This window comes from Pleurodeles waltl, chromosome 2_1 (genome assembly GCF_031143425.1).
Source record: "Pleurodeles waltl isolate 20211129_DDA chromosome 2_1, aPleWal1.hap1.20221129, whole genome shotgun sequence".
In the NCBI taxonomy this organism is placed as follows: Eukaryota; Metazoa; Chordata; class Amphibia; order Caudata; family Salamandridae; genus Pleurodeles; species Pleurodeles waltl.
The window spans coordinates 705,174,559-705,201,311 of NC_090438.1; the positions used below are offsets into that span (position 1 = coordinate 705,174,559).

Here is a 26,753-nt window from a genome sequence, read left to right on the forward strand (position 1 = left end):
AGCGTAGCACAATGGACCTGTAGGGAGGAAAACAAATGAACAAGCGAGCACAAAAGGATGGATGGGTGGATTGATAAATGGAGGCATTAATGGAGAGATTGATAAATAGAGGCAATAATGGAGAGATTGATGAAGAGAAAGGCAGATGTGTAGAAGGATAACATGTAAGTTGAATTGAGGGAATGATATACAGATGGATGGATATAAGGAAGGAAGGCATGAATGATGGATTGAAAATGGAGTGGAAAAACAGGCAGAAGTTTGAAGTGAGTGAAAGATTCATGCAAAAAGACATAAAGAAGGATAGTAAAAACAACAGATTAATGTGTGTGTGGGGAAAAAGACACCATGAAGGGATAAAAAGAATATAAAAGTTGCCATAAAATATAATACAATGAAGAATTGAGAGATGGAACCAGGGAAGAAAAGAAAGATGTCAAACCTCTGAATGAGTGCTAGGCTTGCTTACATCACTCAGTCTCTTAGTACTAATTAGGATAATTTTTAAAGTGGAGGGCATTTTATTTTTTTGGTGACTCCCTTGTATAGTACTACAGGATTGCTTGAATCTTTTCTCAACATTTGTAATGCAGTATTGTGTTGGGGTTGTCACTGAGATTATAAAAATGTGCTCTACACCCTTTGGGTATAGCCAGTGCCTGTTGTATCTGAATGTTGAACAAAGTGTAACGATTGGGCCATTTTAGAAACCTTCAGATTTGCCTTTGTAGAGTTCCTTCTTTTAGAGGCAGTTGTGAAGTTGGATTCAGGTCGGTATCACCAAGGTTGATGATAACTTGAAAATTATCAGTGTAGCCCAGAAAGGAGAGGTCTTAGGATTTCAAATGTTATTGAGTGTGGAGCTCATTGAGAACCTCTGGGGAAGACCTTAACCGAGAGATTTGAAAATGGAGTAGAGACAGAAAATGTGTTACCTGAGAATTGTTATTAAGGAAAGAAGATGTCTAGACTATAGCCTTGGAGTATATGCTGCGTTGAGCAGGATGGAGAGGAAAAGTTTGTCAAAAATGACAGAAGTCTAAAATTATTGGTATGGCTATATTACCTTTATCCACTCTTATCATGAGCTTATCCTTGACAAGGGAGGATCTAGTCCTGTTAGGTGAGTTAAATATGGATTGGACACAGTCAATGAAATAAGAAGAGTGAAATGGACAAAGCTTTCCAGGAAGGTTGAATCAGCTGATGTTTTTTAAAGATAATTACTAGTTAAGGCTTTGCTTCAGGAGCCTGTGGGAGGCTAAGGAGGTGGAAAGAAAATGATCACACATGACCACCTCCAAAGGGGCCTTTACATAAACATGGCTGCTGGTGTAGGACTGTATGGAGAAGGAATAATGTGCAAACACATGCCCTCCCTGGCTAGGGACACTCAGGCTATTTGACAGATGGACTTAGACACACTTATAAGGGGTGTCAGACAGACCTAAAAGTGGAAGCTTGTAGGCAACAGATGAAATACATACAATTGTCTCAGTCATGTCCGGGGGCTTCGCTATAGATTGATTTATTGGCTACTGTTTAGAGTATCTGAGTGTTGGGTAAACTGTACAAATGACATTCAATAAAAGAATCAAAATGTATGGGAGAGTAACCTGCAGAGGGAAACATGATTCTCTGACAAAATCAATGGTGTAACTTGTATGAATGAATGCTAATAAAAAGTATTTTAGAAACCAATTCTTGGTTCCTTTCAAATATCTGTAATAGCTGTGCCCATGTTGTCAAAAGCCCTCACAGAATAAAGAAACGTCATGGATAGAAAGAAGCTAAGTAGATGGTGACTTGACATAAATGATCCACCTGGTCCCCTATAAGACATGATGGGCTGCAGAAATTTAGACATCTGCATCCTGTGAACTTTCTATTTCTTGTCATGGTATACCCTCTGTTATTTTATTAAACCAACTGTCTGTGTTTCAGTGATGGTTCTTCAACGGTTTCTTTGCTTACTTAAATGAAGATTTGTACTTGCTAACTAGTTATCATCCCCAAAGTGATTGCCAGATAGACTAAACAAACTAGTGCACAACACGTTTTTGTGTAATATTTTTTTGCACCAAATGATTTAGAAGGTTTGGTGCTATAGCCCAGTATGGCACAGTGAAACCTGATATTTGGCTATAGTGGTTCTGTGTTTTAATTATAGTCATGCTTTGTTTTTGTCATTTGCAAAGCCACCAGGGTCTAGCTGCCTTTGCAAATACATCTGTACTCATGTGCACATTTTACTCCTAGATATAAGTCTATTTAAGCCAAATATTAATTGACTATATCTGCAGGTGAACCTTTAAAACCTGTACATGCATATTACATGAAGATGCAGAACTGCTTGTCAAGTCACTATGGCACAACATTTGACCGTGCACCCTGTTTTTCAGTTGTCATTGCGAAAAGGCCAACCTTAACAAAAATGTAAGTCTTCTTGCCAAGCAATTTCTAGTGCACATTTAACATGAATTAATTTTAAACATCTTAGCTCTTCATGCTACTAGTAGAGTGCAACATTATTTCAGTTTGAGAGATTGGAAGGGTAGAGGCCATAAAATCACACTTTTGAATTTTCTGCTAGTGCTCTTACTCCACAGTTTGCAAGTCATTTTCAGCTTTAAACTCTGAGATACCTGGTCTGTGCTTCAGGCATGTCTTGACACTGTGCCCTGTTTGCAGTTTGCTCATGATATACCCTTGTTCAGCCACAGCGTCCTGTGTATAGTGACTGTGATGCTTTTCTCTAGGTCCTTAGTAAATTCACAGAGATTCTTGCTAGCTGTAATGATCCCATGGCCTCTGGACCACTCACTCATTTGAAGCACCCTCCACATGAAAGCTCTAACAGCTGGCCCTTGTCTTTCTGTTAATAAAGATTCCCATTGGCCAGTAAGCATTTTAAAGCAAGATAGCTCTGATGTGCAGGGCTTGTACTCAGCCCATTGACAATGCAGTACTAGCAAGTTACATTCTGTAGGAAGCATCTTCTCTTCACTGATTTGTAGTGTCCTCTTTATGTTGTGCCAAAGAGAAGAGCCTCTATCCCAGAGGGCATTATTTATACTAGGTGCACTGCTGAGAAACTGACCGACCAAAGAGTCACCTACTCTCAGATTTTAAAATCTTATAATCGAGATGCTGTGCATCCTTGCTGTTGGCTTTCTCCTTCAAGGCAGTTGCAGTAGCAAGTAGACATCAAGTTGGACAGACTGCCATAGAATTTTGTTGGTTTGAACCATGCTGCTTCAGTTATTGCTTTGTAATGGCTTGCCCTACATTGGAAAAAGTGGGTTTAATTAGAGAGCAGGGAAACTGCTGCCCTGAGGAAAGGACGGTAATTCTCTGCCAGCCAACAAATAGCCGTTATACTGGGAAAGAGATACTGAACAAAATTATGGAAGGATTTTACATCCACTGTGGCCAACCACAGCCTGCAGAGAAACTTTCATCCTGCGTGGGAATCCAGAAAGTGACCCAAATGGGCTCCATCTATCCAGTTGTCGACACAGATTTGACACAGTAGCCACTGCAGACAATACATAACAGACACTCAGTGTAAGATGAGTGGCCCTAGTTATGGGGCTTGGCTGTCCTGTATTAAATTCACCTCCCAAACCACCATACACCAGAGACTTCTTATATTTGTTTGAACGGGCAGTAGCTACCCATGACTTTATGTCTTTATGACTTTACTTTGTTGTACAAATCCTTGTTAAAATTATAGGAATATCCAGCATACGCGTACATTTGTCAAATTTACTGAAAGCAACACACAAGAATGGTCAAAAGAAACAGACGTATGACCCTAAATCAGGGAAGCATATGTTTAAGGTTATCCTTCCTACCTATTACATCCTGGTCAGATAATTTCAATAATTTATTGGTTCAATGGCTTCGTGATAAACAAAGAGCAAACAATACCAAACACTGGGGAATGCAAGCTACAAAACAAAATGGAATCGATAATCAAGTGACTGAAATACAACACTTTGTATCATGCAGAATTGAATCTCCAAAAACTGGCATATCTTCGTGCTGATTAAGTCTATTGGACTTGTTGTTTTTTTTAATTTCCAGATGTTAGTCAGAGTCTCTGGTGATTTATGGATCCAAATGCAGATAAATGTGTTCCTTTCCTCTCTCCTAGCACGTTAGGTGTAAACATAAAATATAAACATAAAATGCATTGCTCAAAGAATAATGAAAGTGCACAGAAATACATTTGTGGAAGAATTTGTCCACGTATGTACATATATCAAACGAATGACAAAAGAAAAGCCCAGAATATGCAGACAAAGAGCAATGAAAAATAAGGAGACTACACTGTGTCCATTTACTCTATATTATATTACTAAGTGTGATATTAGGATCAAACTATATGGCATCTTCATTATTTATTATTGGATGCATTACTCTCAATAAATGCTCTGTAAAATAATATAATCTATTACTAAACCTTTTCTAATTTCAAGAATTGTGTATTGAATAATATGTACAGAATCTAGATTATTCGTAAACACTTTCTGTTCTTTCTGGTAATACTCTACATCTATTTCCAAGTTGTGTTTTCAAGTCTGTCTCCTTATTCCTAATGTTAGTATGACTTAAAAATGTTTAAATACGGGTTTTTGTTTTGCTTATACTCCAATCATTTAAATGCACTTGTAAACAAAATAATTTTGAACATTTCATCAATACTGCCCTTTATTTTATTTAAAAAGTATATCAAATTAAGCAACTCTTTTATAGTGCTGGTACATCCAGTTACCCTTCCTCTAGATCTTGTGATGCACAGTTCATTAAGCTGAAACTCATTTTTCTAACTTAAATAAAGTATTGATCCAAACAATTGAACTTGCCGTTGGGCACTAGATCCACACTCATAAATACTGTATCCTTTATCAGTCTTCTTTGCATCAATACATTGGAAAGAGATGAAAAATAATCCTTAGTAGCCAGGTACACTTAAAATATTTGTACTTTTCTTCCAAAAATAAAATGGTTGAGAAAAACATGTGCTTTATGAAGGTCCATCATCTACATCCTGTTTTGGTCGCTTCATCAGCATGACCTTCGTAAGCCATATGTCATGCACTCCCAATAACATGCCTTAACACCTACAGTGTTAATACCAATAGTTATAAATAGATTAAGATGTTAATTCTTAAGGCAATATTAAATGTGACACTTATGTGATCAGTGTAAATTAATAAAGCAATCTAAGATTGTTAGCTCTCAAGCAGACAGCGCTTTGCCACTTTTGGATGTAAAATTCGAAACATTAATTAATTTGGTTTTGTGTGGATGTTAAGTACTTAATACAGATCATATAGATCCTCTCATTCAATCAATATGTATCATAAAGAATTTCAAATGACCTATTACTAAATCAATGTTTTTAAAATGGAGGTGGAAAAATCCCTCCTCCAAGCTGTTAAAAATCCTGGATGCAGAAATGGGCACCTGTGCCCGCTGTGGAAGCACTGGGGGAATGTGCCCTTTACTTAATTTGTACGGCAGAGTTTTGTACTGTTCTCCCTCTTTTTGAATGACTGCAGAATATCTGTCTATAGGGAGCCTGGATGTTCTGAAGCTGTGCATCAAAAAGATAGTCAGTCTTCTTTTTGTGGACCGTGCAGTATTACTGATGTATACACAGAATGAAATGCATAAATCTCTTGAGAGCTTTGAGAGCTTTTGCAGTCACAAGGATCTATACATCAACACACAAAAAACAAAAGTAATGCCAGCATCAACTGCCTCTCCCCTAAGGAAACTTGTAAGGATAGCTGGAGAGGTGCTCAAAACTGCTTAGAGCTACAATTATTTGGGGTTTCGTTTTAATAAACTGAATTGGTGTGATCATAATGAAAAAGCAACAAATACTTTGCTGCGCCTTGCAAAAGCAATCTTCCGTGTTAAGTATCAAATTGGCTATTATGCCCTGAGTGTCATCTTACACGTATACAGGCAAAAAGCAGCAGTACCAGCAGCAGTAGTTTATGTCACAGAGCTTTGGGATTCAGTGATTGAAAGGAATTACAATTTTTTTTTTTTAACTCTTTAATGCGATCCCTTTTGAATTTGGGCCCCGGCATGCAACTTCTAGCTCTATTCCTGGAGTTGAGTTTGGTGCCTGTCTCTAACACTGTTGCCCAATCACGGGTATTGTATTTGCTACAATTAAATCATAACTACCACAGGCTGTCATATCTTGAAGCAGTTGGGGAAGTATTGGCCCCAGGCAATCTCTAGCACAAACCCTGGTCAATATGTCAAGAAATGCCTGAACAAGCTTGATCTTTGGTCCAAATCAACCAATTTTCAACTGTGCTACAGACTGTATGGTCAAAGACTCTTTTATGAGTCAGACATTGGAGTCTTCTGTTGGACTGGCATGCTTCTTAAATTCTTAAACCTGACTGTTAATTATTTGCAAGTAAAACAGACAATAGGTATGGAAAAACAATTAAAATGAAATTGCTCCTGATGCACTCCACACTTTATAATTAAAGTTTTGCCTAGACACTTTACCTACAAGAGTATAATTGGCTACATTTGCTGCTGATCAACCTATGTTTGATCATTGTGATTGTAAGTTTATAGGTTGTGAGACACTAACACATTTTCTGCTGTTTTGCACAAACACTAAGCACAAATGTTTTTAATGTCTCGTACCACTGTTCAAGCAGTTCTAAATTTTTTACTTGCACCAAAGCACTCACACTTTGATTTAGAACAGATAATCAAATGATTAATTTGTTAGTGGCAAGTTATATCCTGGCTGCCTGGACTATAATGAGAAGGCAATTAAAAGCTCTTTCCCACACTAACATCTGACTATGCTGGTGTTTTTCTATAACTGTCAATGTCATTATTTTTTGTCTGGTATAATAAAGCATTGTTAACTTAAATTCAGGGCCACAGTTCAACTGACCTTAAGAGTGTGCAATGGGTATAGTGTAATCAACCTCCTAACTAAATTAAACCTGTCCTATTCTTCTTTATCTTAAAGTGTATTATGGATTAGAATATGCAATGCAGAAATAAATTATGGAAAGTAGGGTTTTGAAATTAAAAAAAAAGTGCTGCTCTTTATTTTTAACTTTTTTTAATGGCTGCACATTTATCATTGTACTGTTAATCATGTTATAGCATATACAGAATAATAATATGTTCTGTATCACTCTACTAGGCATGCCTTTTTAAAAAGTGTAAATACACAAATAAAATAAAAGAAAAATAGTCAGTCAGGTGATAACACATCACATGGAAAGGTACCCAGGGACATGGAAGAATCATAGTACTATCTTTTAGTACACCTCTGATGAAAAATCCAAATGTTTAGTCATGTGTTGATCTTGGATATAATTATGCTGGAGTGGGCTTTTAAGTCAACTATATCAAGGTTCACAATATCATACACCAAATAGATCCCATGGCATCCTCACCAATAAAACAACAAAATCTATATTAAAAACGAAAAGGCATAAAAGATTAGTTAAATCTCAGTTCTGATTTAAAAGTAAAACTTGAACTAATAATTCATACCTTTAAGTAATATAGTCCCAAAGGTACTGGCAACCGTTTGCCCCTATTCAAATCTCTTGCTACACACAAACCTTGCTCCATTATGTATTTTGATTCCGGGCACCTTTAGGCTAAAGTAATTGAATGCCATCTATTGCAAAATATGCTTTTAATTTTATCTTGCTTTCAGCAAAATCTCATTTCTAGTCACAGGATAATTGGGACTGGCTCTCACGTGTTAAGATATGTGTTTGTACATGAACATTTTAAAGACCTCTTTGGACAATTAAAAAAAATAGCATATTCAATTATAGCATTAAGCCATTTTGTGATATTAGGAATTAGAGTCATGCCATTTTTACAAAGCTAACACATTGAACATTTTTTTCTTAAAGACAGCTTTATGTATTGACCAATTGGCTTTCTGTGTAGCAACAAAATTATTTGATACCAACTTATCTATGAGAGATTTAGCCCTATTATTTGTTATTCGGGGTTACATTGACACATTACCCTTAATAACTAAATCAATTTGGAGGATAGTCCAGTGTCTACACAAACTTTCTAATCTGTCAATGTTTTTAATGTAAGAGGTAATTTACCTATAAGGTCATTTGTACTATGAGCTTTGTGGTGCCAATACACAAAGTCCCTTCGTACCTTAGAATTTAGTATTGTGTGCCACCATGTTTACATTTCTTTTGGGTAGCCTTTAGCTTGAAACTGTGCTGTAGCATTATCTTGCTCACTCTTAACAAATGTTGCATAGCTACAGGTACCTTCAGACCTGAGGAGTCCACTGCAGGTCATGTTTCATTTCAGGGGTATAGGATAGAAAGTATAGCTGTATAGTATCCTTTTGCAAGCTGGTTATTTTCTAAATAGTTATGTATGTACCTTTTCATCCAGACTTATGAATTGCAAGACACATATGCTATTTTACTGCTGTTCATGGTACTTATGAAGGTCACATTTAAAGTATCATTGTTTGAAATTCTAACAATCTGTAGTTTTCTCTTTGTATTTATGTTTTGTGGAGCACACTTACACCATGAGGCACCTTGGTGCACTAGCAAAATCTAACTAAGCAAATTTAAGCAGCAGACAGTGATTATTGTACTTAAAAAACAGGTTTATTGCCTGATGGAATGAGGTGTTGATCCAAGTTAATGCAGCAGCCACAGGAAAACATCTTCCTTTTGAATTTAGGTACTTGTAACTGACAATGATCTGATGACCTAAGCGAGTGAGTTGGGTAGGACTGTCAAAAATTATTTGTTATCAGTGCTTCATGATTACTGTACATAAGCACATGTACTTGAATAAGAGCCTTTGTTTAACAAGATAACCAGTGCAGTGTTGCCAGAACAGTAGTAAAGTGATCTAAATTTGATAGTCCTAAGACCATTCATGGTTCCACATACTGGACCAACTGGAGCCTAAAACATGGAGCGTGTCTGTAGCTCTCAATGTAGTGCACTTCAGTAGTCAGTGCAAACAAAGATAATGGCATTCATAATTATATTATTAGATTGCTGTTAAATTGTGTGGGAAGGAAAAGAGGGGAAGTATTCTTTCCAGCACACAAAATGGGAAAACAGCACTCTGGCTAACACAATAATGTGAGCTACACGATTCAGACAGTTATCTGTTTTTGATTCTGAGGTTTCTTTAACCGGGAACTGGCTGTGGACAAGTTTCTAGCTCTTGTACCAGAATTGAATTGCAACAATGTAGTTGAAACAAATTGAGGTAGTATATCTCTTTCATCACTATTGAAATTGCTGTGAACAACATATGAAAGATACAGCATTATCATCAAGATCATGAGAGAGCTTTATTTAGAACTATTTTTGTGTCACCTGCATACTTATAAAATGTATAACAGAATGACTGAATCCAAAATGTTACAGAAAGTTCCTAAACATTAAGCAACAAAGGAGATAGAATTGAACCCTGTGGTACTCTATATGTATCTTGCATAACCAATGAATACCCTTAAGTACCTCCCAAGTCAATTTCTAAAACACAAACACACCTTTTCCTCACTTTCATATAGAAGTACTTGCTCTCTGTGAACTCACTAGAGTATTCTTTGGCATGGGTGGGTGGCCAATAATGAAGCATGACACCCATGGTGGTGTCGAGGCCATTCCCTACAATTTGTCTAATGCCTGGGTCCTGTTGATGAAATAAAGACAAATCAGGCTCTTCAGTGAAAGGGCACGCCATCTGTAATCAGCCGAGTTCTAAAGGTTAAAGAAGATAAATCCTCTTTTTTGTAGATGAGATTGTAGAATGTCTTGAAACCAAACTAATATTGTGCCCTGGACAATGAAATCACCAAGACATTCTAACTGAAGCTTGTAATCAGTGGTATCAGAGGCTGCATAGAAGTCCAGTATTATAAGGGCTGCTGGTGCGCCTCTGTGTATTTGCTGCAGTTCATCTTGAGTTTCCTCGCCAATGTTTCCCTACAGCCACCCACGCAAAATCCCACCTGAAGAGGATGAAAAGCTGAATTTGTTACCACATATTCCTAAAACTAGTGATGAAATCCTTTCTCCAAACGTTTAGAGAGATGAGGTAGTAATTGGGCATCTCAATACTGCAGTGTGTCTATCTTGTCCTTTTTCAGATGGGAACAACAGTTGAGGACTTAATTTGGCTTCAGGCTTTCCCAGTATGTAACAATACATCAACTATCTATTCAATGTACGGGTAACTTGCACTATTATCTTATTTATGTATGGATGCAGCCTAAGGACAAAAGACTTTAATGATAAGGAGAGACAAGTATGTTGCACACTCAGTGCTATTAGTGTAATTAAAATTGTGTATGCATGTATGCTTACTTGCTAACCTTCTGATCATAGCATTAAAATTTGAAGACATGTGTTGCAAATTAATCCAGATATTATGTTGCTCATTATTTTAATACAGGTATCGTGCTCCTGAGGTATTATTGAGATCTTCTGCCTACAGTTCCCCAATTGACATTTGGGCTGTTGGTAGCATTATGGCTGAGCTGTACACATTAAGACCGCTCTTCCCAGGGACAAGTGAAGTTGATGAAATCTTCAAAATTTGCCAAGTGATGGGAACACCAAAAAAGGTGAGTTCTGTTTTTATTAGGTGCTGTTATATGCTTACACAGTGACAATGCAATGTAGTTTCCGTAACAAGTCTATGTCCGCTGAGTTTTAAAAAATTGTGTCCATTATTGTGTCATTATATGAGGCTGGGGAGCATTGCTTTCCTCAAGTATGACTTTTAGGTTTAGCACTCATTATTTGATGGCAACTCTACGCTTCTGTAATTTTTGGGATATTCTATTATTTTATCATATCACCCAAATAACCATTGACCTGAGCTGAGTAGTTGACATGAGTATTTCAGATCACCTATTTTATCTGAGTATTTTGAGAGATTAGTAGTTAGAAGCTATAGTACCTTTAAAGAAGTGTAATCTTAACTTAATGACAATGATAGTTTGCTGTATTTTTTGATATAAGACCACACTCATTTCATAATTTTTAGCTGTTACCTAGAGCTTCCCTGGAAGTAAGGTGTGCTTAATTGAGTTGTTCACATGAATATATTCTATCTGAAATACGAATTATGAATCTCTTTTGAACACTGACAGAAACTGAGTTTATCACATTAAAAATACAGTGTACATTGTGTAGTGGCTATAAGACAAACAGTTGCATATAAGCAAGGATAAAAACAAAAATGAAAATGTTATCTTCTCATGTCATTTATTTCAATTTCTTTTAACGCCTTTTGTTGCATTTTCTTCTCTAATAACAGGGCTAAAATTACGTTGACCTAACATTTTGTTTCAAGTCTCTCTTTCTATTTAAATGTGATTTGGTTTCCTTCCCTTTTTATTTAGGCTGATTGGCCGGAAGGACTTCAACTTGCATCTGCCATGAATTTTCGATTTCCACAGTGTGTTCCCATTAAGTTAAAAATACTAATCCCTAATGCCAGTAACGATGCTCTACAGCTCATGAAAGACATGCTCCAGTGGGATCCAAAGAAACGGCCAACAGCAAGTCAGGTAGAGTATTTCACAAATAATGGTATATTTCCCAAAATAATTGGATGTTATCTGATCTAGTGAGTACTCAGTGATATGTTTAAAAAACCCTGAGGTTTACCAATATGTCAAACAATTACATGGGGGAAAAGCCATCCTTTAATGGGTAAAAAATCCCTAAACTGATCGATGCAGTGAACAGCAACTCACTAACCCCCAGAATTTGGTAGTGCTCTTAACGTTGTATTTCCCAACGTGAAATGGACATTTTGAAACAAAGTAGTCACACTTAAGCACGGATCTGTCTAGTAACTTCTATTCTCTGAGTAGTTCTTAACTGTAATCTATTCATTATTTTAGTCATTACATCTGAAATTGCTAACTCCAACATAAGGCTGATGTCAGCAGTATAAAAGCTTGATCGTTCTGTTATGCAGATTTTATCTATTGACAAACCGGCAGTAAATAGTATGTGTCTCCATAACACTTTGCGGAAAATTTTCTACAGCTGCGTTTATTTTTCAAAGTGCATGTGCTCTACTTTTGAGGTTGTACAGTAATTGCTGATTTTGTATCATCCTTTTTACATTATATTTTAATCATTATCAGATATATACTTTTAGAATCTGTAATTGATACTGAACATGAGAATATTTTTGTTATTAACTTATAAACCATTCAGGGATGGCTGAGTATTTTGCACTGGAAATACGTTACACTCAGTTCTAGAAGCCAGAGGCTTCACTGATTCAGTTGCCTGATTTAGTATAGGAACTCAATAAGCATAGTCCTCAAAGCAGTTTACATTCCAAGCGACATGTTTTCAATGCATATTCTGTGGTATACGGAATCAGAGTCTCCATTTGTAGCTCAGGGGGAGCGTTTAAAGTTTGTTATAGACACAGATAGAAAAAAAAGAAACAGCCAAGGACCCCATGACTAATAGTGATGGTTTACTTTTAATAAAAATAAAAGTATTTTCAGTTTCCCATGCTAGAAGAAGAGTGTCAGTTGCTTCACATAAAATGATGGTATAACCTTTGTGTTTTTCCTTGAAAAATGTTTTTATATATATAATATATATTGGTGGGGAGGGGGCATCAAACCACCCCCCCTGTTTTTAATTTACTTCTGGCGAATCTTTACCACTACTTGCCCCTGAACCCTAAAATTACCCTTACCTCTCTTTACCGCTACCCCCAAACCCTAAAATTACCCTTACCTCCCTTTACTGCTACCACCAAACCCTAAAATTACCCTTACCTCCCTTTACCACTATTCTACCCAAACCCTAAAATTACCCTTACTTTTCTTTTCCACTATCCACGGCTAAAGCCTAAGATTGCCCTTTCCACGCCTTACTACTACCCGCATCTAACCCCTTTTTTTAAAATAACATAATAATTATTTGGTTAAGGCATGTGTGGTGAGGTACTGTTAAACCTGTCAGCCTTAGAATGGTCTTCCCCCAAACATTTTGCCTTAGTCCTCTATATTTTTTCTGATCTCATTTTTGTTGGTCTAGGGACTCTGTGTACTTTACCACTGCTAACCAGAATTAAAGTGCATGTGCTTTCTCTTTAAACATAGTAGAATTGGCTTACATCCAATTGACATAACTCATTTACTTATAAGTCCCTATGAAAGTGGTACTGCATGTGTCTGGGACCTGTATATTAAATGCTACTAGTGGTCCTGCAGCACTGATGGTCCCACCCACTTAAGTGTCCCTTTAAACATGTTTAGGGCCTGCTAGTGCGGCCTGCGTGTGCAGTTGTAAACAGCCATTTAGACCTGGCAAAATAAACCTTTTGTCTGGCCCAAACACTCCTGTTTACTTCATATAAAGTTGCCCCTAGGGCAGGCCCTGGACAGCTCAGAGGGCAGGTTGCAGTGCATTTAAAAAGTTGGGCATGTACTTTTAAGTTTTATATGTCCTGATAGTGAAAAATGTACATTTGTTTTTCACTGTGTAACATCTAAATAGGCTGAGTAGACAGTTCATTGTTGGTGTCTTTGGAACCGTAATGAAATATCCTATTTTATGGTGATGTTGGATTTTTAATCACAGTTTTGCAAATGCTACTTTCAGAAAGTTGTTTTTTTTCCTGGCTCAGCCTTTAGTGCCTGCAGCCAGTCTCTGGGTTACATGACTAGGTGTAGTTGGTAGTGGTCTTTGTGTATTGTTCCTAGACAGCCACACACAATAGAGTGCTTAGGTGTGCCTAGAGGAACCATTATTGTCAGGATGAGAGGGCAGAGAAAGGCACAGGGACACTGACACATAAATAGTCTGTGTCCTGTCTTTACACAAAGGATTGCATATGCCCGGTAGTTAGTCTGGAGTGCCAGGGTAAGGGAGGCAGAAAACCTGGGCACTTCCAAGGAAAAGCTCTTGAAGATTCTCCCATTTTAAAGGAGGCACCATTTAAAAATATTCGACCTTAGTCACCAACTCTTCAGTACACTTCTGGACCTGTGGAAGACTCTGCCAGGAAGAAGGACTGCTGTGCTGTTAAATGGACTGCCACTCTGCTGCCCTGTAGGGCTGATGCCTGCTGTTATGATCTGCTGCCCGCTTACTTGGGTGGGAAGGACTGGACCTGTACCCAGGACCACCAGAGCGACCAAAAGGGCTGGTCTCTTGTAAGCAATACATGAACACTGCAGCTGTGATTTCTACCTTGCTAAGTGGTGCCACCCCCTTTCCTGGACCTTCGGAAGTGGGCCTGAAGGTGCTTTTCCAGCCCATCTGTGGATCCAGCAGAAACAACGCATCACCTCTGCTGTGTGGTGCAAGCCTGAACCGAACTGACAACACCTCTGCTGTGAGGGTTCTTCTGGTGCAAAGACTCTGCATTGAGCCCGCAGCCTCATAGACACCGCCACTGTGTGATGCATCCCTGAAGCAGGGTCTCTCTTCGCAAACCTCTTATCAACAGTGGCATGAAATGACGCCACAGGATCTCGCATCGCAGCCTTGCAGCTCCTTTGAACAGACATCACCTTGGCTGCTCGATGCATCCTAGACACTGGACTTAGCATAGCAAGCTTCCATCGCCGACAGGCTCATTGACTACGATGCAGGGCTTTCATCACAGCCTCTCAGCTGCCTGGAATTGATACATCGCCTCAGCTGAGCTATGCAACCTCGATGCAGGACCTCGCAACACTCCACAACCAGGATTCTGGGTACTCTTGTTCAGCGTGCAAGTCTAAGCTCTGTAGCTGGCTCACACTCCATCATGGTCAGCCTGAAATTTGTCCCTGGCCCGCATGACCAGATCACCACTGTTTTTTTCACTTAAATCTTTAAAGCTGCATTTCTGCAGTTCTACTGATTGGATTTTTGTTGTTTTGGTCTTGATTTATTTATTAAAATGTATTCTACTTTTCTAATCTTGTGCAGGATCCTTTTTGTCATGTTTTCTCACAAGGCGAGCAGCACTGTTCTAAACCTGCGCAAGTCTATTTATCAATTCTAAAAGGGCACCTAGAAGCAGAACATTAGCATAGTCAGGCCAGAAGTAATTAAGACGTGAGTTACGCGTTTTCAAGTATTTCCTGGTAGCTTTTTCAATAAGGCAAAACAGATTGCAGCAGTGGCCTTGGCATGGGAGCTTAAAGGAGAGTGAAGTGTCTGTTTTTACTCTCTGTTTTTTTTCCACAGTAATGGGGATTGGGGTTTTTACCCAATTCTGATGGCTAGATTCTCATCGTGTTCAACGTGGAGGAAGTGCCTAACACCAAAATCTCAGATTTATCAGAGTTCAGGCATGGCAGCTTGTATGCATCCAATCCGCAACTGCAAAATACATCAATGGAAGTTGACTGTAACAGAATCATCCAAGTTATTAAAGGCAAACTTCAGTTGGGTATCTCCTGCATATGACACAACATTAACCCCTTTGCTGCCAGGCCTTTTCCCCCTTCTGTGCCAAGCCTTTTTTTGGCTATTTGGGGTAGTTTGCGCTTAGGACCTCATAACTTTTTGTCCACATAAGCTATCCACGCCAAATTTACATCTTTTTTTCCCAACATCCTAGGGAAACTAAAGCTACCCAGAGTTTGTGGGTTCCCTTGTAGGAGACCAAGAAACTAGCCGAAATACAGCAGAAATGTTGTTTTGGGGGAAAAATGGGAAAAAAGTGATCCTTTAAAATGGCATCAGTAAAGGGTTTGCGGTGCTAAAATTACCATTTTCGCAGCTTTCAGGAACAGGCAGAATTTAAACAGAAAACCACATTTCTCAACATAATTTTGGCATTTTACTGGGACATACCTCATTTTTACTATTATTTGTGCTATCAGCCTCCTTCCAGTTAGTGACAGAAATGGGTGTGAACCCAATGGTGGATCCCAGACACCTAAATAATTCTGAAAAGTAGACAAAATTCTGAATTCAGCAAGGGGTCATTTGTGTAGATCCTTTAAGGCTTTCCTACAGAAAAAAACAGCTGAAAAAAAAATTAATATTAAAATTAGGTTGAAAAAACGGCCGTTTCAATCCACGTTTTCTTCTGTAACTTTTTCCATCTAGGGTAGATTTTTGAAAACAACATACCATTACATCTGCTGGACTCTTCTGGGTCTGGGATGTGTAGGGCTTGTAGGTTCATCAAGAACCCTAGGCACCCAGAGCCAATAAATGAGCTGCACCTTGCAATGAGTTTTCATTGTATACTGGGTATACAGCAATTCATTTGGTGAAGTATAAAGAGTGAAACATAGGTATCAAGGAAACCTTTGTATTTCCTAAATGGGCACAAGATAAGGTGTTGAGAAGCAGTGGTTATTTGCACATATCTTAATTCGGGGGGTCCCATATTAGCATATAAATTACAGGGCATTTCTCAAATAGACTTCTTTTTTACACACTGTCTTACATTTGGGAGGAACAAATGTAGAGAAAGTCAAGGGACAAAAACACGTGTTCTTCTATTCTGTATTCCCCCAAGTCTCCCAATAAAAATGGTACCTCACTTGTGTCGGTAGTCCTAGTGCCCGCAACAGGAAACGCCCCAAAACGCAACATTGATACATCACATTTTTACATTGAAATCTGACGTGTTTTTTGGAAAGTGCCTAGCTGTGAATTTTGTTCTCTAGCTCAGCCGGCACCTAGAGAAACCTCCCAAATCTGTGCATTGTTTAAAACTAGACACCTAGGGGAATCCGGGATGGGGGTGACCTGTAAGGCACTCACCAGGTTCTGGTACCCAGAATCCTTTGCAAACTTCAAAATTTGGCACAAAAAGTTTCTCCTCACATTTTGGTGATGGAAAGTTCTGGAATCTGAAGGGAGCAACAAACTTCCTTCCACCCAGTATTCCCTGACATCTCCCGATAAAAATGGTACCTCACTTGTGTGGGTAGGTCCAGTGCCCGCGACAGGAAATGTCCCAAAACACAACGTGGACACATCGCATTGTTTGAATGAAAACTGAACTGTTTTTTGCAAAGGATTTTGGCCTGTAGCTCATCTGGCACCTGGGGAAACCTAGCAAACCTGTCCATTTTTTTAAACGGGGAATCCAGGATGGGGTGACTTGTTGGGCTCTCACTTGGTTCTGTTACCTAGAATCCTTGGAAAACCTCAAAATGTGCCAAAAAACACTTATTCCTCAAATTTCGGTGCTGCAAAGTTCTGGAATCTGAGGATAGCCACAAACGTCCTTCCACCCAACGTTCCCCCACATCTCCCGATAAAAATGGTACCTATGTGGTTGGGTAGGCCTTGTGACCGCAACAGGAAATGCCCTAAAACACAACGTGGACACATAAAATGTTCCCAAAGAAAACAAACATGTTTTTTGCAAACTGCTAGCTGTATATTTTGTCCTAGCTCAGCGGGCACCTAAGGAAACCCAGCAAAGCTATACATATTTGAAAAACTGGACTCATAGGGTAATCCAGAATGGGGTGATTGTGGGGCTCTCATCAGGTTCTGTTACCCAGAATCCTTTGCGAACCTCAAAATTTGGCAAAAAAACACTTTTTCCTCACATTTCGGTGATAGAAAGTTCTGGAATCTGAGGGGAGCAACAAACTTCCTTCCACCCAGCATTTCCCCATGTCTTCGATTAAAAATGGTATCTCACCTGTGTGGGTAGGCCTAGTGCCCACGACAGGAAATGCCCCAAAACACAATATGGACACATCACATTTTTCGAATGAAAAGTCAGTCAGAGTCTCAAGGACTATTAGGTGCCCAGCTATACAAAGGTCCCCCATACAAGTAAGACCTGCCTCCTCCCAACTGCTGCAGCTGCTCATCAGTAAAGGGACCCTTCCGGGTCAGAAATCCAAGTAACAGGATCCCTCGGGTTTAAGGGGGGGACATGTCTGGTAAGATGAAGTGCCTGCTAAAGGCATGAGAGGGCAATGCTTAAGAAGAAGGTCAAGCCTCGAAGGGAGTGAGCGCAAAATGTATGTGGCAAAGTAGGGCTCTGTCCGTGTCGTCCAGAATTCACCTTGCCAGCTAAAAGGAGAGCCACTGCAGTTGGGTTGCTAGGGAATAATACTCAAAGGTAAAACCCCCAAACTCCCTTGCTCCAAAGAAAGGCCAATTATCTGCATGAGTTATGCCAACACAGGTCTCCTAGGAGCACATGGATGTGACGAAGGAACGATCTGGGGATAAAGATTGGTAGGTACGTACAGTGATGTAAAAGTCAAGGGAGAATCCCTAGCTTAGAAACTGGTACTCATCCTGCCACTCGTAACATGAGGGACATCTTGAAGGGGATTTGTGAGCGAATGGAGGTGACCACAGCCAAAAGATTGCCCTCAATCAGATCTGGGACTGCGTGGTACTCTTGTACCCCTAAGTATTGAACTGAGGTGGGTTCCCACCGAACGGGCCCATGGCTCTTGGTGCGGCTCTGGGCTCCAATTGAAATAGGCAGGACTTGTCCCAGCTCCCTGTCAATCCCAGGACCCGGCCAAAGTCTGCTAGAACCAAGGCCACAGAGATGATATCGGAAGCAATGTCCTGTAAGTAAATCATGACATCATCCACATATGACATGAGAGCTGTCAGGCAGGGGGATCCCCAATTAACCCCATTCACCTGGGCCCTTGATGCCAGAGCCTTCATGGCCATAGCCAACAAGCAGGGCAAGAGTGGGCAGCCCTGCTGGGTGCCGCACCCCACCGCAGTGTGCTTGTAGATCACCCCCTCCAAATTGAGTTCTGACTGTAGGGGAAGTATAAAGGATCTGGATTAACTTGAAGATGTAAGGGCCTAGGCCAAAGTCTGCAAATAGATAGTCCCAGTTACGGGAGTCAAATGCCTTATGGATATTGAGCACTAGCGCTGTCACTTTCGACCATCCCCCCTGTATTGTTTACATCAACGGAAACAACCTTCGGAAGCAAATGGAGGTATTTCTCCCCCGTATGAATCCATTTGGTCCCTATAAACCAATGGTGGTAAAATCTATTGGACTCTTTAGGTCAATATCATATTTAATATTTTCTAGCCTATATTAAATATCGTAATGGGGCAATAGGGTGCAATATCTAATAGATCTTCTCCTGCTTTCAGTAAGGACAATATGGTTGCTTCCGGGAGTGTAGCCGGGAAGCAGCTCGGGGACAGCTCCATCTCGTATAGTTGGAGAAATTTAGAAGCCAGCCCGTCCTGGCAGGTTTTATGGAATTTGGCTTGGAGTCCGTTAGTCCCAAATGACTTACCAGACTACAGGGCCACAATTGCCGCTTGTGAGTCTGTGGGAGGCTTGTGGATTCCAGAAAATCTTCGAGAACCGTAGAAAAGCCCTTTTCAGGGCAATAAAGATCTGCATGAGAAGCAGTAAACAAATTGTGTATTGCCTTTTGTGAATAGAGTAGAGTCTAATGCTTGGGTTATTGTGCCTCCAACCATCCGCCAATGCCCATTGTTGTAACCACATTTGTAGGCTCTTGGCATTAGTAACTGGGGATGCCAAGGAATGGTGGATGAGAGCGGCCCAGTATAGGATCCAAGATAGCATTGAAGTCTTCCATTAATAATAACAGGGGGGATATGTACCCATTTAGTCAGACTGAGCGAAAGTTAGTGTAGAAATGTGGATCAGTGTTAAGTGTGCTGATCTAGGACCTCAAAAGGAGTTCCTCACCCACACCCAAATAGGAGCTCCCCTCACATATACTGACAAATTTGTGGTATAGACCTATTGCTCCACCTTTTCTGAAGTTTAACCCATTTAACTTGGTTAACATGTTACTCTTGCAAAAGTGCAATATTTGCACCCTTATGTTTCAGTCAAGGAATGGACCCGGTAACATTTGTCCAGGATATGCATACCATTAATATTCTGATGGATATAACTGCCTGTGGATTCCTCACCTAATGTATTCTCCCCATGCGTTGCATTTGACGGAAACTTCTCTCCAGCTCTGCACGTCGGCGAGGACGTCACAATTGCCCGACTCCACGCGGCTCCACCTGACGTAATTGTGGCAATAAGAGGCCCTTGCTGACGTCAGGTCCCTTTTTCCGTGCCTTCGATAACGGTTACTTTTCCAGCCCCCTGTATCGTTAGCTGTTCGGAAGGGATACTTTGTGTTTTTTGTGGACATGTCAGCCCCGAAGAAGTCAGGTTTCAAGCCCTGTAGAGAATGCGGAGGTCGGATGCCGGTGACTGACCCCCACAACAACTGTCTTTGGTGCCTGAGTTCAGACCACGACGTCCAGGAATGTGGTTCATGCCAAAAAATGAACCCGAAAGCCTTGAAGGAACGTGAGGCTACGTTGTTCTTAGACAAAGCTAAGAAGGAGAGAAACGGCACCGCAGATCATTGTCGGGGAAGTCAACTCACAAGAAGCGGTGTCATCGTGATTCCAGGCGTCGATCCAGAAGCCGGTCGGAGTCGAGGTCTCTGTCGACTCGACGCCGTAAGTCCTGGGAGGTCAGCCCGATGGTGTCCCCTCAACCATTGACTCCGCAGACATCCCTGGCACGGTCGGTCTTTGAGGTTGTGGAGCCTCAGAGTCAACAAGCTTCTCCTGCGCATTCAGGCGCACAGGAGTCGAGTCCGGCGCCTGCTCCGGCTCCTCAGGCTATCCTGCATTCCTGGCTCTGGGTACAGATCCGGCGGCATTTCTAAATGCCATGTTTGCTATTTTCCAAAACATGGCTCCAGGAGGTCGTGCGCCGGCTGGCCCCACTGGCGTTCCGGCTCCGTACAGGCTGAGGCCCTTCATGCCGTTCTGTCCGGCAGGAGACACTAGCCCGGCGCCGGTGCGGGCGGTGCAGCCATCGACGTCGAGGGAGAGGCCTTCGATGCCGTTATCTGTTGAGATGGAGCCCCGAAGCGGATGGCGTCGACGGGTGCAGGGCGTATATTCACGGCGCCGATCTATCCATCTACGGCGTCTGGAGGATCCAGAGATCCTGTAATGATGCCTTATCGGCACCATTCGCCGACGTTGTTGCACTCCATGTCGACGCCGGGGTTGGAGGCCAAATTGCGGTCCAGAAGGAAGGCCCTCAGGTTGTTGGAGGAGAGAGAGTACCAGCAGCAGATCCTTGAGGAAGGGGAGATTGCTGAGCCCCAGAGTGAGTTTGGCTTCCCCAGGGGAGTATACAGAGGAAGCAGCCACCTTTCATTCCGTCATTAGGAAGGCTGCGGATTTCCTGGAACTTCCCCTGCCTACGGCGCAGCTTAAAACCAACATCCTGCAGAGGTACTTCATCCTGCCACGGCCATTGCAGATCCTCTGTTGCCATTCAATGAGGCTCTCATGGAGCCAATAGAAGAGGTGTGGAAGAAACCAGTCACTTTGTCGGCTGTGAGCAGGTCGGTGGCCAGACGGTATAGGTCTGCACCTGGAGACCCCAAATTTCTATCTAAGCATCTGTCTCCAGAGAGTCTGGTCGGACAGGCATCCTGTTCTTCATGATCTGCTCCTGGCTCCTTTCCGGTAGTACCATCTGACCAGGAGTCCAAGCGTATGGAACAGTAGGCCAAGAAAGTTTTCTCCTCGTGTAGCATGGCATTGAAATCTGCTAATGCTACGTGCAACCTTGGCAAGTACATGCATGCAATAATGGATGCAGCGAAGACAGCGTTATTGGACATGCCCCAAGACTTGCATGGCCTACTTTCGGATGCCCAGGTAGCGGCTACGCAAGTCAGACAGTCAGGGCTGGATACCACAGACTCTGTTGCAACGGCCATGGGGACCTCTATTGCCACCAGGCGCCATGCTTGGTTGCGCACATCTGGATTTTCATCAGATGTTCAGGCCACGCTCTTGGACTTGCCTTTTGATGGGGCTAAATTGTTTGGCTCTAAAGCGGACTCAGCGCTAGAGCGCTTTAAGGAGTGTAGGGCCACTGCTAAGTCCTTGGGGGTGCAGACTGTTTTGACCCTATTTAGATCCTTTAGGCGGCTGTGAGTTTTTGGACGAGGGGCTTCCTTTCGAGGAAGATCGCAGCAGGCAGGACAGCAGTCTTCGAGCCTCTCTTATTAATCACTTAGGGGGCGGGGTAGGGTCCGCACTAGAGAAGCCACCCAACAGCAGCACCCTTCCTCTTCCTCAGGAGGGATGCAACAGGGAAAGCAGCCCTAGTCCTCTCGCCATCGCGTCTCGTGCCTCTCCGGTAGGGGGAAGGTTATCTCTTTTTCTTCCCATGTGGGAGTCCATAACATCCGTTTCCTGGGTCATCAGTGTGGTGAGAAAAAGCTATGCCCTTCCCTTTTGGGAGATTCCTCCTCCCTTCCCTCCCCGTCCTTCCTTTTGTTCAGAAGATCATCTCCTGTTGCTAGAACAGGAGGTTCTGTCCCTATTGTCGAACGGTGCAGTGGAGTTGGTTCCTGAGCAGGAGAAGGGTCAGCGATGTTATTCAAGGTACTTTCTGATCCCCAAAAAGGATGGTCGTCTGAGACCTATCTTGGACCTGAGGATTTTGAATTGGTTCCTCAAGCAGGAAAAATTCAAATTGCTGACTCTAGCACCGGTACTTATGGCGTTGAACAAGGAGGATTGGATGGTGTCGGTCAACTTGCAGGATGCTTATTTTCATATTCCCATTCTCAAGTCACACAGGAAGTATCTCTGGTTTGTGGTAGGGTCGCAGCACTATCAGTTTGCGGTCCTTCCTTTTGGTCTTACTTCCGCACCTCGTGTTTCACGAAGGTGATGGCGGTTGTTGCAGCAGACCTCAAAAGGAAGGGGATAGCAGTATTCCCTTACCTGGACGATTGGTTGATCAAAGCCAAGTCTCCGGAGCTTGTGCTGCATCACCTGCGGCTGGCAACCCAATTGTTGTTCAGTTTGGGCTTTTCAATAAATGTGCCCAAGTCTCAGCTGGAGCCCTCTCAACGCCTCCTGTTTATAGAGGCAGTACTGGACACGACATTGAATCGGGCCTTTCCTCCGCCACAGCGGATTCAGGACATTTAGGCGTTGATTCCGATGTTTCAAGAAGGAGCGGTTGTTCCAGTCCTCAAAGTCCTTCGTTTGCTCGGTCTGTTCGCTTCTTGCATTCTGTTGGTCACTCATGCACGCTGGCACATGAGGGCTCTTCAGTGGAGCCTCGGCAGGCAGTGGTTTCAACACAAAAGGGATCAAGAGGAGTCGATAAAGATCTCCAGGGACACTGCTGCGGATCTACAATGGTGGGCTGCGGGCGGCAACCTGTCTCAAGGAAAGCCGTTTTCGCTGCCTCCTCCAGTGACCACAGTGGTAACGGATGCCTCCACTTTGGGGTGGGGAGCTCATCTGGGGGACCTGGAGATCAAGGGTCGTTGGTCTCCATTGGAGCAGATGTTTGGTATCAATCTGCTGGAACTGATGGCGATTTGTTTGGCCCGCAAGGCCTTCCTCCCTTCCCTTCCCTTCGCGGTCAGTCGGTTCAAGTCCTGACGGACAACACGACCGCGATGTGGTACGTCAACAACCAGGGAGGAGTAGGGTCGTACCTTCTCTGCAGAGAGGCCCTGCGGCTCTGGGCCTCCCTGTTGTCTGTCTGGTCATACCGAGATTTCCTTGGGTGTGCATTTGTGTATTTTAGTTAAGATTTCCTTGGGTGTGCATTTGTGTATTTTAGTTAAAATACACAAATGCACACCCAAGGAAATCTCGGTATGACCAGACAACAGGGAGGCGGGAGGGACCGTGAGGAATCCACAGGTAGCTAGTGTATCCACCAGAAAAATTGTTACCGAAGGTAAGTAACTTGCTCTTCCGGGACAGGGCATTATATGTCTGAGGTGGCATGGGCCTCAAATATGGGCTGCTCCCTCTGTGCCCCACGAGAAGCCAACGAACAGATGGGGAAAGGAATGTGATGGTGTAGCGAGGGACCTCACCAGCAGAAGGGTTATGCAAGCAGGCATCCAAAGAAAACCAAACAAAATGGCTAAACTGAACATATTTCTACAAAAGATAAGAATAATGCAGGCAGCATGGCACCAGCCTGCAAGACTTCTGTTTCTGAAATGGTTGATGAGTCAGACTGAACCACTGGATCATCCTGAAAGGACGCTGCCACCTCCAGGGCCGACAAACAGCTGGACCTGTTTGGAGTAGGGGGAGACCAGGGACGTCCTGTTGGCTGCACTCAAAGTGACAGCGCCGCCTCGTCCGCCGCCCAAATGGCTCCCAGCGGTCCACCAGAGCAATTGAATTATTCATAATGCTTCTATCCAGTTCCACTCAACTGAGTTAGGCATTGTGGTTCCCGCACCTCGGTAGGTTCTGTGAGGAAGAACGAGTAAAGTGTATTTCTGATGGATACAGCTACCTGTGGATTCCTCACCTTATGAATTCGTCCTTGCGTCAGCATCCGACAGAAAGTCTTCTTCCTAGCTGTCCACGTCGACGAGGACGTCATAATGGCACGGCTCCACGTGACTGTCTGACGTCAACGTGCCAATAAGAGGTCCTCGTCGGCGTACTGACGTCAGTTTTCCTTTTTTCCGTGCCTTCGACACCAACGTGTTTTCTTCCTGGCTCGTTAACTGTAACGATTTTTGGTGGTTACAATGTCGCCTCCAAAAAAGTCAGGTTTCAAGCCATGTAGAGAATGCGGGGTTGGGTGTCAGTGACTGACCCCCACTCGGACTGTATTTGGTGCCTTAGTTCGGAGCATGATGTGGAAGGTTGTTCTTCGTGTCAGAGCATGATTCCAAAAGCTCTGAAGGAGCGTGAGGCGAAGCTCTTCTTGGCTAAAACTAAGAAGAAGGGCCATAAAAAGGATTCCTCCCATGCTTCTCCCAAAAGGCATAAGAAGCGGCGTCATCATGACTGTCGGCGCCGTCATGACTCTCGGTGCCGTTCGGAGCGGAGCCGATCGAGGTCTTGATCATCACGACGCCAGAAGACATGGGAGATGAGTCCTACTGTCACGCCTCAGCCTGAGAGTCCGGAGTTGTCGCCTTCTGTTTTTGAGGTCGTTCAACGTAGCCCTCAGATTTCGCCGGCGTCAAGGGAGCCTGATGTTCAGCAGACATCTGCACAACAGTACCCGGCTTTCCCGGCTCCAGGGACGGATCCGGCCGCATTTTTTTTATGCGATGTATGCCATCTTCCAATCCATGGCCCCTGCTGGTGCACCGGCGGGTCCCACGGCGCAATTGGCGTTTAATATGGGCTAGCCGGCGCCGTACAGGGCTGCTCCATTGATGCCCTTCTGCCCTACAGAGACTGGCGGTTCGGCGTCTAGGGTCTCCCCCGGCAGGAGTCCTCCACTTGTGATGGTGGATCCGCCTGCACGTCAACCGACTCCTTCTCTGCGCCATCCGGCGTCGTTGATGTCGCCATCCAGACCGGCTCCATCACCTTCCTGCCAACCGACTCCGAGAAGGTCATCATTCGACTCTGTGTCGGCGCCGGATGAGTCTAGGAGTCTTCCTGGTCCTGTTCGGGATTCGAGATAGTTGGCGTCGATGGACTCTTTGTTGACGCCGGCCCTAGAGACACATCTTCGATCTCGGAGAAAGGCATTGAGACTTCTGGAAGAGGAGGAACATAGACAGCTGGAGGAAGGCAAGATCGAGCCTTCAGATGAGTTCCAGGGTCTTGCCACTGCAAGTGGTCTGGATACTTCCCCGGAGTGGGACATTGCGTCTCCGGGGGAGTTTACTGAAGAGGCCGCTTCCTTCCATACAGTGGTGAGGAAGGCAGCTGAGTACCTGGATTTGCCTTTGTCTGTGGCGGAGGTAAAAACTAACCTGCTCACAGAGGTACTACATCCCTCTTCGTCCAGTGCTGACCCTTTGCTGCCTTTCAATGAGGCTTTGACAGAGCCTATTTTGGACTTGTGGAAGAAGCCAGTGACAACTCCCGCTGTGAATAGGGCAGTGGCGAGGAGACATAGAGGTGCACCAGGAGATCCGTTTTTTCTGTCACGGCATCCAACTCCGGAAAGCTTGGTAGTTCAGGCGTCATGTTCTGCGAAGACTGCTCCTGGGACATTCCCTGGAGTCCCAACTGATAGGGAGTCCAAGAGGATGGAGCAGTATTCAAAGAAGATCTTTTCATCTTGCAGCATGGCGCTTAAAGCTACTAATTCTACCTGCATGCTTGGAAGATACCTCCATGCCCTTATGGACTCCGCTAAAGAAATGGCGAAGGAACTACCACAGGAGATGCAGAAATCATTTGGGTCCCTTTTTATGGATGCGCAGGCTGCTGCACAGCAGATTATACAATCTGGCCTGGATACCTCGGATTCCATAGCCAGGGCCATGGGAACATCTGTGGCTACTAGGAGGCATGCCTGGCTAAGGTCCTCTGGATTTTCTTCAGATGTTCAATCCACCTTGATGGATCTTCAATTTGATGGGGAAAAGTTGTTTGGGGACAAGGCGGACTCTACCCTTGAACGGTTTAAGGACTGTCGGGCGACAGCTAAGTCCCTGGGCTTACAGACCTCTACTACAACGCCTTATAGACCTTTTCGCAGGTTTCGGGGGTTCATTTGAGGTTCTGCCTTTTGGAAGTTGCAGTCTTACGCCCAGCAACCTGCCAATCCGCCCTATCGTGCCTTTAGAGGACGGGGTAGGGGTAGGGCTAGAGGTCCAGCCCAGCAGCTCTCTTCTTTATCCTCCTCTGGTGGACAACAGCAGAAGCAGCCCTAGTTTTCCCCGCTTTATCATCCATACTTCTCCTGTAGGGGGAAGATTGAGTCTTTTTCTGCAGAAATGGAAG

The 26,753-nt window shown here is 42.9% G+C and overlaps 1 protein-coding gene across 6 annotated transcripts in view; it reads left to right on the top strand.

The window, feature by feature from the left end:
• MAK (male germ cell associated kinase) overlaps positions 1-26,753 on the top strand; it is a 420,577-nt gene that overhangs the window by 181,501 nt on the left and 212,323 nt on the right. For all 6 annotated transcript variants that reach the window (XM_069216975.1, XM_069216982.1, XM_069216967.1 and 3 more), the window contains 2 exons: positions 10,486-10,657; positions 11,441-11,608. In XM_069216975.1, the coding sequence (XP_069073076.1) occupies positions 10,486-10,657; positions 11,441-11,608 (340 nt within the window). The remainder of the gene's footprint in view (positions 1-10,485; positions 10,658-11,440; positions 11,609-26,753) is intronic.